This window comes from Sander lucioperca, chromosome 10 (assembly GCF_008315115.2).
Source record: "Sander lucioperca isolate FBNREF2018 chromosome 10, SLUC_FBN_1.2, whole genome shotgun sequence".
In the NCBI taxonomy this organism is placed as follows: Eukaryota; Metazoa; Chordata; class Actinopteri; order Perciformes; family Percidae; genus Sander; species Sander lucioperca.
Genome location: NC_050182.1, coordinates 4,834,474 through 4,849,704, shown reverse-complemented (window position 1 = coordinate 4,849,704; position 15,231 = coordinate 4,834,474). Strand labels below are relative to the sequence as shown.

Sequence of the window (15,231 nt, the reverse complement as noted above, 5' to 3'; positions counted from 1 at the left end):
AAAGCTACGAATACCCACAATAAAGTGCAAAGTGACCAGGCGTGTTGAATACATGATCAACATCTCTTCCATCATAACACAAATTGTCCACATCAAGCATAGACATCATCATCATCATCATCATCACCATCACCATGAACCACATCATATCGCTAACTAAACTACACACTTTGCCAAGTGAATTAGGAGTTACTACCTGCTCTCCCGGCCTGAGTTCACAAGTGAAATGGCAGTGGGGATGAAGGAGTGCTTGCACCTGTTACTCTTAATCACAGGGATTAAGATCTCTGCTCTAGACCCTGTAGTATTTTATACAAGAAGCCGGAGGAGAGCAGAAAGGGAAGAGTCCGTCTCAACTGAGGATAAACGTGGAAAATCACAGACATTACAATTACTGAGTACTTCCCTTTGACTGAAAGGAGTGTTAAACTTGAGACGACGAAGGAAATTAAAGTTTGTTTTGAGGGTCTCAGCAGAGACGCATTTCTAATCAAATGAGGATTAATAAATAATCACTCAACGTTTCTTTTTAATGCCAGAATTTGGCTCCGTCACTCCAAAATAAATGCCACTCGGGATAAAGCTGGCCGTTCACGTTATTTCACTGAGCAGAGCTGCAGACTGCAAGGTACACAAATCCATAAGATTAAGATTATCCATAAGTCAATGATATACTAAATGTCGTGCTTGGTTGAGTTATTACAGTAGCTGCAACTTAAAGCCCTTAAGAATCATTACTATATTAAGATTATGATATATACGTATATATGATATAACTCCAATTTACATACCAAACTAATGCTGGATTTTTTAGGCTGATTCAGATATTAATATTTGAGTTTATTAAGTCCCAAAACAATAAAGTCAACTATGACTTAAAATGGATTTCAGTAAGCAACATGAAATGAAACTCAGCCACATGAAGCTCCGCCCCTCACATGACTCAGCAGAGACAAACCAGGAAACAGGCTGTTATTCTGCCTCACTGAGACGACACACACACACACACACACACACACTGAGAGACGGATGATAAGATTCACTTTCGGGCCAAAACCACCACTTCCTCTGAGAGAGGACATCTACATGAGGGAATACTAGGAATACAATTTTACAAGAACAAAGACTGAAAGTGAAAGTAACTTTCAGAGAACAGGGAGTGCCTAAATGGCTAAATGGCTTCCAGATTAGAGGACGATTTCTGCTGTCCGATCTGCCATGAAATCTTTAAAGATCCTGTCCTCCTGTCGTGTAGCCACAGCTTCTGTAAAGAATGTCTGCAGAGCTGGTGGGAAGAGAAACCAGTCAAAGAGTGTCCAGTTTGTAAAGCAATATCTTCAAGGGAAGAACCACCTTTAAACCTGGCGTTAAAGAACCTGTGTGAGAGTTTCTTACTGGAGAGAGATCAGAGATCTTCAGAGGCTCTCTGCAGTCTGCACTCTGAGAAACTCAAACTCTTCTGTCTGGACCATCAGCAGCCGGTGTGTGTCGTCTGTCTGCATTCAGAAACACACTCCAACCACAGATTCAGACCCATTGATGAAGCTGCACGACAACACAGGAAGGAACTTCAAGAAACTCTGGAGCCCTTAAAGGAGAAGTTACAGGTTTGTGAACGAGTTAAAGTGAAGTTTGATCAAACAGCAGAACACGTGAAGGTCCAGGCCCGACGCACAGAGATGCAGATTAAGGAGCAGTTTAAGAAGCTTCGCTGGTTTCTAGAAGATGAAGAGGAGACCAGGATGGCTGCACTGAGGGTGGAAGAGGAGCAGAAGAGTTGGAGGATGAAGGAGAAGATGAAGGCTCTGGGCAGAGAGACAGCAGCTCTTTCAGACACAGTCAGAGCCACAGAGGAGGAGCTGAGAGCTGACGACGTCTCATTCCTGATCAACTACAAGGATGCAGTGGAAAGAGCCCAACAGCGCCCCCTGCTGGATGACCCACAGCTGCTCTCAGGAGCTCTGATAGATGAGGCCAAACACCTGGGCAACCTGAGCTTCAACATCTGGAACAAGATGAAGGACATGGTTTCCTACACTCCTGTGGTTCTGGACCCAAACACTGCTGATCCAGAACTTATCCTGTCTGAAGATCTGACCAGTGTGAGGCGAGGAGAAGAAACGCAGGAGCTTCCTGATAATCCAGAGAGGTTTGGTGATTATTACTGCGCTGTGCTGGGTTCTGAGGGCTTTAATTCAGGGACTCACAGCTGGGATGTCGAGGTTGGAGACAGTACATACTGGGAACTGGGTGTGTTAGCAGAGTCTGTCCAGATAAAGGGAAACGTATTGTCTGGATTATGGGTCTTACAGTTCGATGAAGGTAAATACTCAACATCGTCTCCACCAGATCCAGACACTGTTCTCGTTGTGCAGAAGAAGCCCCAGAGGATCAGAGTGACTCTGGACTGGAACAGAGGAGAGCTGTCGTTCTCTGATCCTGATGCTAACACACACATACACACCTTCAAACACACTTTCACTGAGAGGCTGTTTCCATTGATTGACACTGGGGATGAAGTGAAGGTTTTACCACTGAAGGTCTATGTGACGGTGGAACAGAATGATGATGATGATGATGATGATGATGATGATGATGATGATGATGATGATGATGATGATGAACATTAATCGGTTCAGACAAACTGAATTCTGAGATGGAAAACAACAGCTTTTTTACTAGGGCTGGTTTAAAATAATCAATTATCCACTTAAAATCAATCTTTGTTTGAGTGATCTGATATTGATTAATAAAAACCCTGAAATCTATTTTATTAATATATGCCTCTTCACCGTTGATGTATAACCCAACACAAACTTTTTGGGGGTCAATTCTTAATGTAAACGTTAACCTGGTGCATTATAAAAATGTGCTGGTTGCTTCTCTGATTGTACAATTTACAGCATTATTTCTCTAAGAATCTCTTTTACATCCAAGCAAAATTGGTATTGCAATTTCCCTATACCTAATTAACATTGAATCGGAAATGTAATTGAATCAGGACCTTGTGAATAAGAATTTAATCGACCCGGGAAATCAATGGCGATACCCAGCCCCATTTTTTTATATTTAAAGTCAAAGATATAAACAAATAGTATCATCTGACAAAAATCAGCCAAGCAGGTCATTTTGTCGGTTCGGTGTGTTTGTTCGCCAGCAGGATTACAGAAAAATGTCTGTCCTGATTTTCAAGAAATGTAGTGGAAGGGTGAAGCATGGGCCAAAGCAACCCAAGCGCGTTTACTTATAGCGCTAAAGGAGACTTTTAGCGTCAATAAGAACGACAAAGGCACCTGACCAAGCGTCCGTATTTTACGAGATGAGTGTGAGAACCTGTTGGCCAAAGAGGAACCCATTCAATTTAGATCCAAATCAAGGGAGGAGGGGATACAAAATGATTTGTTCATTAACATTGTGTTTGGCCTTGGCGGATGTCTACTCTCTCTCGTCTAGTTTAAGATTGTTTTTGTTCATCAAAGTTGTCAAAGTTTATTCTTCTGAAGGGTCCAATCAGTACATGTATTAAGTTTATAAAATAAAGATATATTCAGTTATACTTGAAGGGTTTCCTGTTTTTCTGTTTACCATCAGCACATCTGTCCCATTTCTATTCTTGTTTTTTTTTTTTTTTCTTCTATTCTCTGTTTAATGACCTTGTCCTCGTGTCAAATTTGACCCACTTTCAAAACGTTTCCATAATAGAAATTTGGTTTTCTTTCAACCAAAATGTAAAAAAAAACTAAGATGGATGGTTCTATACAACGCTCTTCACAAGTCAAATAAATGATCAGTCCACTACTTAAATTGAATTTGGTTTTTTTTTTTAACATTTGGAGAAACAAAAATGATAAAAGAACATTAAAAGAAAAGAAGTGACAAAAATGATGGAAAAGCTTAAAAAAAGTTGGAAAGAAAAAATGGACAAAAACATTGTGAAAAGTAACAAAAAACTTAAGGAAATGTTTAAAAAACATCTGGAAAAGTGATTAACATTTAAGCCAGAAAAACAAAAAGTTAACACAAGGGTTAAGTCATTTAAGTAGAATTAAACCATTTGGGATTGCACGAGTTAAATAATTAACTTCTCTGAAAGGAATTGGAAAACTGTGTACATTCATAAACTGTTCATAGGATAGCATATCACCAGATTCATCAAAAAGATTAAGAATGTGATTTAAATCTCTTTGGAACCATTTAGGATAAAATAAGGATTTGTTCCTAATAAGTATGTAACAATTGTTCCAGAGGAAAGTCTTGGTGGACAAAAGCTTCCAAGCTAGAAGGGCTTGCTGATGGAATTTAGAAAAATGTACCCTCGTGTTGTCTCCCCGTCTACCGAGCAACTTTTAGATTTTCTAGGTCAAAATTTTAACTTTTTTTTTTCAACATTTGACACTTTTGTCACTTTTTCCGATGTTTTAGTTGATTTTTTTCTGCGCCTTTTGACGTTTTTGTGTGGGTTTTCATTACATTTAACCCTCATGATGTCTTCTCTAGCAACGTTTTTCTGGCTCAAAATTTGGGCTTTTTTTTTTTTTGACATTTTTGTCACTTTTTTTCAACTTTCTTTTATGATTTTCTTTTTTAATGCTATAAAATTAAATAAAGCACCCAAATTCAAAGAAAGAAGTGAACTTATCATTTATGTTACTTGTGAAGAGTAATGGTTGTACGGAACCATCCACGTTATTTTTTTTTTTGAAAATTTGGTTGAAAGAAAACCCAAATTTTCTGAAACTTTTTGAAAACAGGTCAAATTTTACCCGAGGACAACAGGAGGGTTAATTGTGTTTGAATGTTGCACTTGGTCTAAATGCTTTTAATATTTTATTTATTTCAACTTTTCTTTTATTTAAATTAAAATTTTCACAACACGTGACATGTAGCACAGGCAATAGTGAACAAAGCACAGTGAAAACAGCGTGTCACTTCCCCTTAAATCCCCCACCCACCCACAAAACAACCCAGTCCAGGTCCAAAACAGATGGACACACAACACGGACCCATACACACTGACAAACACACCCCAGTAGGGGCACACTTTTATATTTTATTTAAATCACTTTTGCATTGCCTGGTTGCCGAATCCTGGCTATGTTCCAGATGTTGGGTTTATTTATTAACATGATCCAGATAAACATTACTGATCATCTTTAGAACTAATAAGTCCTGTTTCTGAATTATAAGACCTGTCAATTAATGTGATTGTCAGTAGCTTCCAATGGATGTGGATGGTTTTAGGGGCTTCCTGTTGGTTTACCATTAGATCATTGATTATGTCTGGTGGCGGCGCAGTGGATATGACACATGCCTTTGCTGTGGGAGTCCCTGGTTTGATTCCCACTGTGATACATCAACCAATGTGTCCTCTGAGCAAGACACTTAACGCTAGTTGCTCCAGAGGTGTGCAGCCTCTGACATATGTTGCAATTGGAAGTCGCTTTGGATAAAAGTGTCAGCTACATGAGATGTAATATCTTTACAGTGACACGTTTATTAATTAAAGAGATTTTATTATTACCTGTCCATTGTGATTCCTCGTGTGTTTCTGTGTTATTGAGAATGAGATTAAAGCTTTTTTGGGGGGGCATTTCTGCCCTTATTCGATAGCAAAGCTGAGATGTGAAAGGGGAGAGAGAGAGCGGGGAAGACATGCAGGAAAACCATCACAGGTCGGATTCAAATCTTGGACCTTCTGCGCCGAGGAACAAATCTCTGCATACGTGCGCCTGCTCTACCAACTGAGCCAAATGGCCATGAGATTAAGGCTTTTAACTGAAAACTGAATGAGTCATGAAGCAGATCATTTGTAGCTTTAGGTAATCTCATCCACGATTGTTGCCTTTCTTCTGTCGCTATTTTTCAGGAAGGTAGCTCTGTTGTTAGCTGTAACTTTTTCCTAAGCTAAAACTGATCCAACCGTGACTAAGCTCAACACCAGATCTGATGTCTGAAACCAGGCTGGGAAAATTAAAGAGGTAACTTTTGCCAGTATTCACCTCCATAATCTGAAAAGTTAGAATAAAGGAGACGGTAAAGCTGTCAACCTGTCAGCTTCCTGTCATACTGGTTTTACTTCGTCTTTACATCAAATGGCATAATTGCTCCAGGCAATCTTCAATGTCTGACTATTCAAATTTAACAGTCCCTTTTTTTCTAACTTATCAGCTATCTGTCCGACTGTGACTGTCCTCCCACCCAAAAAACGGCCAAATAAGTTGTTTGTTCAAGCAGCAATAACGACTCATATTTAAGTTTATAGTGGCAGCACCCTCCTGTGGCCGCAATGGGTATGACGGGAGCAAAGCCGGAAATATGGTGCCAATATAAGCGCCAAATTCTGTGTATGGAAGCAGGTTGGGGTGGTGAATGGGTCAAACAAACACAGGACTTTCACCCATGGAGAGTAGGGTTTGAGTCCTGTTTGCAAGAAAAAGTATAAGTAGAAAAGTAGCGATTTTTTTGGTAACTTTACAAAACAAACTGTTCTGCGTCACGTGCGTAAGTAGTAAAGTCTGATTTGAACCCAAACCACGATCCTTTTCTAAACTTAACTAAGTAGTTTTGGTGCCTAAACCTAACCAACCTGCGACCGTTTCACAACGTTAACGACGTGTTTAAAACTGCAACTGATATGTTCTCTGGTTTAGATATGAGGACATATTAGAGGGTAGGGCTGGACTATTAATCCATTTTCGATTAATCGTCCAGCCCTACCCTCTAATACGACCCACATCGACATCGAAATTCTGAAGCTGTTATCGACATACTTTTCCCAAGACGATAATTTTGATAATTTATTTCCGTTAACAGGCCTACTTTCTCCTTAAAAACATTCTGCCGCGTGTGCAGGGTCCAAAATTAACACTTGCTAGTCGCCAAATACGGGGGCGGGCCGACACGCACACACACACACACACTCACACACAAACACTGGCGCACACACCAGACACCAGCCACTACCTTCTGTTTACTGATAGCTAGCGTTTAACTCAGGCTTATTAATTAGCTAGTAAGTGGCGATTTTTTTGGCAGCCAGCCTTCCAAAAGAAAGCACAGTGAAACTAAATGTTAACCGATCATTAACCGTTGACCGACAAGCAGGAAACAGAGTTTCAGTTCACCCATCCGGGATGCTCTGACACACTTTCTGCACGGACAGCTGTAGGCTTGTACCGGTGTTGATGTTTTGTGCATTGTCACATGCAGCAACTTTCCTGAAACCGCTTGCGGGACTGACACAAGTCCACAGCGGCCCGCGGCGTGTATGTCCGGGCCCGTGTCTCCAGCGCCTCCACCTGCAGGTTGTCAGCTGTGTGTCTGCCTGCTATACTCTCGGACGACCGATTTAACTCACCGGTCCTCATCAATATAGTTTCACGCGTCACGTAGCTCTCCACAAGCAAAAGAGAGGAGCTTAAAATGCAACTTGCTGGTTCAAAGTTAGGACTAACAAGTTAATTAGCAGTTAAGAAATAGACTGTATAGCCTATTAACATTTTTATTTTACATTTTTAAAACGTTGTCGTTGAATCACAAAAAAATTAAATTATCGTTCATGTATCGTTATCGAGGTAAAATGTGCAATTAATTGTGATTTTGATTTTAGGTCATATGGTGCAGCCCTATTAGAGGGTAGGAATAAACAACCTATATCGTCATATGATTTGAAGGACTTGTTGGGCTGACTCACTCTTTTCTTCCTAAGACACACACACACAGACACTTAGTCAGGCTGAGCTGGGTGTACGGCCTCAGTGATTAGGGGGGAGAGAGAGAAAGAGAGAGAGAGAGAGAGAGAGAGAGAGTGAAAAAAAGAGAGAGGTTTTCCTAAGGGGAGGCAGAGCGGGCAGAGGACGCATCCCAGGCAACAAAGACAGGCATCGCAAGTGGCTGAATAATCAATGACATCACCTTGAGGAAAAAGGCGGCGGGGGCCAAAAGAGAGGATGTTTGACCGCTCAGTTTGCCAGGAAAGGTCATTTGAGGCTGGATGGAGAATGGAGGGGGTGAGGAGGGGGTGAGGAGGGGGTGAGGAGGTGGGAGGGAGGGAGGGAGGGAGGAAGGAGGTGAACTAGATTCTTAAAGGACTGCAGCCGCTTGGTAAGAATTTGGCCCATTTGTCACTTTACCCAGTGTGTGATGAGAGGCCTGGTGCTCTGTTAGATATCGGTGCAGGCTGTTCTCATGAACCATTCGTACGTATTTCTACAAAAAAGCGATGTGATGTAATCCACATGTCCATATCCAATAATATGTATTCCACATGTTTATTAATGTATGCATCACATTGACTGTTGCTTTGCAAGAGCGCTCTGGTCTGCGTAGGGAGGAGGTCGGAGGAGGATGTTTGGGTGAGAAAACACAAGACTTTCACCCAGGTAACATGTGTCAGTTCCCGGGAGTGTTTTAATCCAAAATACTTTTCTTCTAAACTTATCTAGACTTTTTGTGGCCTAAACTTAACCGTCGACGCTGCATGACAGTCACCTTATGTTGGCTAAACTCAACAAGCAACTGCCGCTGAAACGACCTGCACCTCACGGTGCCCTGTACCCGGTTCACAGTCAGCTTTTCTCGGCTGAATGTATCTGTTAAGACCGCTAAACTTACAGTGCTCAGCATAAGTGAATACACCCATGCTTGGCCTTTGGAATTAAAATAGCCCCACATCATCACATACCCTTCACCATACCTAGAGATTGGCATGGGGTACTTTCCATAAGATCATCTCTCAATGCAAATCAAACCAGCTATCAGGCTAACTGAAATAAAACCATGCCAATCTCTAGGTATGGTGAAGGGGATGTGATGATGTGGGGCTACTTTAATTCCAAAGACCAAGGGAACTTTATCAGGATGCATAGTATCCTGGATCCATGAAATAACTGGCCTTTAAAAATAAAAATCTGCCTGCCTCTATGGGAATTTAACATAGAGGTGTGTATACTTATGCCCCCTGTATTTGAAGGAAGAACATTTATTTATTTACGATACATTATTCATTCACAAAGAAAATTGGTGTCCTTAAAGGTGGGCTTTTTCCTCATTTTTTTAATTAAGGCATTAAGATCAATTTCCAAAAGATTATTTTTTTTATTCCTCTTTTTAGTCAACTTTACAGTTGTCTTTTTTTAGTACAATATCATATGAACCCGTTCATGAGAAAGTGTTGCCCAGTGCAGCACACATACATTTTAGCATACAGCACAACAAGTCCTCATGGCTAAACTACAAAACAGGCATGATGAACATGATGAGTTATTTCTGCTATTTCTGAATTTCAATTTTAGTTTCCTACAAATGTTGAAAACATGAATTGATTCAATAAGACATTTCGATAGGATTCAGATTTGGTAAGCGGATTCATACAAATCAATAAATGTGAAGGAACCCAGTGACCTATACTTCCCAGACTCTCTCTCAGTCTTTTAAACCACCACGGAGCCGAACACAGCCTCTCTTTGCTTCTGTCTGTCACGTTGGAGAACAAAGTGCTGACCAATTGTTGCCCCTGGGCTGTAGCCCTCTGCTTTCTCCCAGCAAGGACCACCGGCGTCACCCATTTTCCCCCTCTGCTTCTCCTCCATCACCTACCAGTCCCACATCGCGCCACCTCGAATGACTCGGTCTGCCCATCTCCAGGGGCAACCCCGGCCCCCCTGACAGACACATTCTGACAGGAAGCAAGGAGCAACCGGGGAGGGCTGGAAGCAACGAAGAGATCTCTCATAGGGAAGAAGAAAGAGACTTCGTACAGCATGACTGAGCGCTGAGAGAGACATTAAGTTCACAGGAATGATTTGGAAACGATTCACCAGTCGGCCTCGAGCAACAGCAGCCATGTCTTATTTGCTGTTAGCTGCTGACTGTGTGTGCCGGGGGGAGAAAGTTTGTGTGTGTGTGTGTGTGTGTGTGTGTGTGTGTGTGTGTGTGTGTGTGTGTGTGTGTGTTGTAGTGTGCATGCCACAAGCTGATTAAGCAGAATTGCTGTGAGCTTTAAGGGCTTATATCTCAGAAAGGGAGACAAAAAAACAACAGTGAACACAGCGCTGGTCTGCACTCATTATTTAGTTTGAGACACATTTCAGAGGAAACTTCTTAATGCAACTGCAGAGAAGCTACACCTACTGTTAGATATAGACTAGTCTATAGCCACGACGGTCCACATCTGCAGGGTAAATCCAGACAGCTAGCTAGACTATCTGTCCAATCTGAGTTTTCTCTCTCACGACTAAAACAAGCTTTGAACGTTACACATGTTCCACCAAAATTAGTTCCTTCCTGAGGCTATTTTGCAGAGGCACCGTGGCTCTGTCCAGCACTTAGCACCGCCCAAGGTGATGTGATTTTAAAGAAATGCCAATAACCCAGAGCACATTTTTCTCCCATCCCAGAATGCTGTGTGGACTAGCCAGACCCTCCGCAGCGCCGTGGAGGAAAGTCTGGCTAGAATTGGAGAAAAACGTGCTCTAATTTATTGGTATTTCTTTGAACCAATCACAATCGCCTTGGGCGGTGCCAAGCACCAGATGCAGCCTCTGCAAAATAGCCTCGGGAAGGTAATTGTTTTGGTGGAAAATGTGCACCTTATGGATGTATTAAGAGAACGGCACACATAGGGAGGTGCGCTCTAGAATCAAAATGGCTGTAGAGTGTGTGAATTTTACTCAAAAAAAGATAAATAGAATTTGTCGGTTCTAGCTCGGAGGATGTTTCCCCCGAATCGACCAGAGTTTAGAATGCCAAGTTGCCAACACAAAGAAAGCGGAAGGTAACGGACATTCAGACAAAAAACGAGGGACATCGGTCACTGAGAGACCGGAACTAAATAGAGTTTAAGGGTGCTTTCACACCTATAGTTCGGTGGACTCGGTGCGATTCAAGGCTGAAGTTGTAAAATTGTTGCATTTTTCATTTGGTTTGGTTTTCTTTCACACTGCACTTTGTCAAACGCAACAAACACTGTAAACACACGTCACACGGTCGAGACGGTTGCTTCTTTATTGGACAGAATATCCAAAACTCGCCGTCACTTCTGGTCTCAGAACTAATGGAGCAACACCACATTTATAACTTCTCAGGTTTTCTGGTTCTGCTTTAGAGTTTGTAATATTGCAGAAGAAGGCCAATAATGAAAGCGCAACACCTGAAAAGCACTGTTGTTACTCGCTGCTCCTCACCACGGGGCTTCTCGTGTGCTGCGAGCAAATCACTCAAGTAGCAGAAGTAGCAGTGCTTCACCTTTCTGAGAATATAGTTCCCAGTATGTATACGGTTAGAAGATGGCTGTGTCTCATGTGACCTTGTTATTTGTACACGCTGTGACTATACAAATCACAACATGTATATAGGAACATGTTGGCGTTATTTTGTCACTTATTGGGAGCAGTAGGCTAGTTGGAGCCGGTTACCTCCAGGATCTGTGCTAAGCTAGGCTAGCGGTGGGGGCGTCAGACAGAGTTACGACACGCACAGAGATGAGAAGGGTATGTATGGACTTATCTAACTCTGGGGGATACGCTGAATAAGCTAAAGTCCCAATAAGTCGGCGTGTTCCTTTAAGTCATATACAAGTCTGTAAATTGTGTACAAGGTTGAAATTGCAGGCTAGTAAATGCTCTGTTTTTGGTTCACTTCCTGTATTTTGTTCGGATTGCGTTTCACCTGAAGTGAACTGAACTCTAGTTCACTTGGAAGTGAACCGAGACCCCCGTTTTCAAGCGCACCATGGTTTAGTTGTTTGATCCGCACCAGAGTCCAGATGAGCTTTCACATCGCCCCAAACGATCCGGACTATCCGATTGAACGCTCCAGGGTTCGTCTTAAACTGACCAAACTAGGTAGGTGTGAAAGCAACCTAAAACTAAAACACAACCCCTGAAACACTGCACATTACATGCGTAATAGGTAGGGGTGTACCGATACATCGATCTGGATCGATATATCGAGTCAATGATTAACAATCCAATATTATCGAGGCAAAGTGAAAATATCGATAGGCCTACATATCATCTTTAAGATCAAAAAAACTATGAGCAACTTAATAAAAATTTCCAACTTGATCAGCCACAACATTAAAACGCCTACATATTCATGCATTAATAATGATAATACTAAACCATTAACACAATGTATACAATCATATAACACTCTGAAAGAAGCCATTCTCCATAATGAGCACTTTGGATAATTTAGGTACAATATGCAGATGATAATTCTGTGCTTTTACTTTGAATTCATAGTATATTTTTACATTCTGGTATTACAACTTTAGATAAATGCTACTTCTTCACCAGCTGTCTCTGGAAACACATAGTGATGCTGTCTGCGTAGCTTTCTATCTGGATGTGCAGCCTAACCACGCACATATCACGTTTCTTTTTGATTATGATCATAATATTGGGAGCATTAACAAGTTAAACTTCCAATTACTTTTTTCAATTCATTGCTAGTCTTTAAGCAAGTACACAGACAGCCAGTTTACATGAAATGTTGTTATAAACAAGAATTTAACATATGATAGGACAGATCACATTAAAGCCAACGAAAGGATAGGAAGGCCGGGGATAGTTGTAACATTTTTGTCTGTATCTTGGAGCTCTTTTAAGCCAGTGGGTTCAAAATGTGATGCAAACTAGTTACATGTGTATGCTATTAAATGGTGTAGCTGTTATCTCGGCAACCCAAGCAGAAAATGCATGGTTTACTCTCAAACACAAGTAAAATGTTACAATTTAGCCCATAGTCCAGGTTTGTTGTACCATATGTAACATAGCGGGGTGAAGTTGGTTTAAAAAGTACCGGTTGAGGGTGCCCGGTTAGCTCAGTTGGTAGAGCAGGCGCCCATATACAGGGGCTTACTCCTCGACGCAGCGGGCCAGGGTTCAACTCCGACCTGCGGCCCTTTGCTGCATGTCATTCCCCCCTCTCTCTCCCCTTTCATGTCTTCAGCTGTCCTGTCAATTAAAGGCCTAAAATGCCCAAAAAAATATCTTAAAAAAAAAAAAAAGTACCGGTTCAGCATCAGAATTGTAAAAATCCGAACGATACCCAATCCTAGTGGGGAAGTACTACAGCAATCAGAATTAAAAAAAAAATAATTTGGTTTATTTCTTGTGAATATTTATACACTAAATGACTCCTGCTTCCATATAGCTTGACTTTTCACCAACATTTCACTTGTAGTAACTAGGGCACTTCAGTTGGGAAGTACTACAGTAATCAGAAACAAGTTTGGAATCACCTGGTTCCCTCTAAACGTGCTCTGTTTAGTGCTTATTATCACTACACGTGTGAAGAAGCAGCACCCTGTGACAGACATTGCACATTTTAGAAAGAAAAAACTAATCTTCAGGTAGGAAAGTATTTATTTTAACCTCATCTATTTATGGGATAGCAATACCAGCTTTGACTCAACAAACTTAAATCACGCTTATTGTGTGTCTGAAATGGATGTCTTTCATGCAGGTTGTTAGTGCTAATGTTTTAGCTGTAAATGAAGCTAGTTCATGGTGACATATAGTCTGGGTTAGAAAATGTTACAACATACCCCAAGCTAAATTTTGGTTGTAATTATGTTTTGTCTTGGAAAATAAAAGAGCGACCAAGGAGTGCCTCTGAATCACACACACACACACACACACACACACACACACACACACACACACACACACACACACACACAAACAAATATTACATAGTGGGGTGAAGTTGGTTTAATGTTTGACATTCGTCCATTTTTGCAGATGTTACCTTCAATATCTCCGTGCCAGTGATTTGATTTCTCCCACTTTTAGGGTATGTTGGAGAGCTTATTTGGACAGATGTCTTACAATTTTGATGATCTCAAAATCCCCAGAAATGACGAGCGCAAAGAACTGAATATACTTCTGAAAAAGGGTAACTAATCATTCGTTACCCTTCTGAAAAAGGGTAACTACCCTTCTGAAAAACAGTAGGCCTATGTACCCTTTCAAAAACAGTAACTACCTATTTTTTGTAAAGTGTTACCATAAATACATATATTCATTGTTATCCAGTGAAAACTGTATCCGTGTCACATGCTCATTAGGGGCTGAGCCCCCCTAATGCTCTGATCCTACAATCGCCCCTGCTGTTACAACTATCCCCGGTCTCCCCTTAATGTCTACTGTCGGTTTTTGTCATAGGCTAGGCTACTGTTTGTATTAGTTATCACTGTGATATATTTGGTTATATTTGGCCATTGTAATCTTGTCCTGCAATGCACTTATTGCTGCGGCTGTTAAGCAGTCCAACAAAGTGCTGCCGTGAGGGACTGAACACTGAGAGATGCAACACACAGTGACGCGCTCGAGATTGTATTGCAATGATGTATTCCTCCACACGTAAAATACAACTAGCACTGCAGTTACCAAATGTAAAGTTACTTTGTGAGTAGAAATAATTGCGTTAGTGCGGCGGTCAACAGAAAGTCTTCGCTCCCAGGCTCACCCCTCTCTGTCAAAACCCCCAATACCCAGGTGAACAGGTGAAGCAAACAGATATGTTATAATTTCCGCTCAAACCGTGATGAAAACGCCCACCACCTACAATATAAGTGCACACTATAATAATCAATAAATAATATAAATGAGACCATAAACAACATACAATATGTGGCTCCTACACTTAGAAACTGTTAACGTTAAACTATTAACTGTTCATGGAAGGTTTCCTGATAACGTGTAACAAGTATATGTTTTATTAATACTGCGATCCGAAACGAGTTGTTGATGAGGGCCGATTGTAAATATTACCAGTTTAGAGTTCATTATACACGTGCATGCACTGATAAAAGAATAAAGGCAATCTGAGGTGAAAACGTGACCAGAAAGACGAGACATCGAAAGGCTGAAAAGTATCGGTATAGTCCTCCAGTTTTGACTAATTGGCCTATGTAAAACAGGACTTACTTCATTTCCATCATCAGGCTCAGCTGTCAGTGCGGAGCTGCAGGAGTTGTTGGTGTCCTCGGGAAGCCTCAGAGGATGCAGGTGCACAGGTCGGACGGTTGAACGACTCAAAGTCCTTCAGCAGCCTCTCAGAGACAGAGACTGGGACAGGCGCAAACTGGGACAGAGACGGAGGCAGAGACTGGGATAGACAGAGACAGAGGCAGACCCAGAGACTGGGACAGACAGAAACTGGGCTTTGATTTGTGTCTGCTCCTACCGCTGAGAGCAGAGGAGGTGAAGAGAGGAGAAACTG

General features: G+C 41.5%; 2 protein-coding genes across 2 annotated transcripts in view; one reads left to right on the top strand and one right to left on the bottom strand.

Moving 5' to 3' along the window:
• The window catches only part of bcan (brevican), a 54,482-nt gene extending 39,251 nt beyond the window's left edge, over positions 1–15,231 (bottom strand). The window contains exon 1 of the mRNA XM_031319105.2: positions 14,937–15,231. Within this exon, the coding sequence (XP_031174965.1) occupies positions 14,937–14,950 (14 nt within the window). The 5' untranslated portion in view covers positions 14,951–15,231. The remainder of the gene's footprint in view (positions 1–14,936) is intronic.
• LOC116064182 (nuclear factor 7, ovary-like) lies at positions 1,176–2,767 on the top strand. The gene has a single exon (XM_031319227.2). The coding sequence runs from the start codon at positions 1,176–1,178 to the stop codon at positions 2,628–2,630; it is 1,455 nt and encodes a 484-aa protein (XP_031175087.1). The 3' UTR covers positions 2,631–2,767.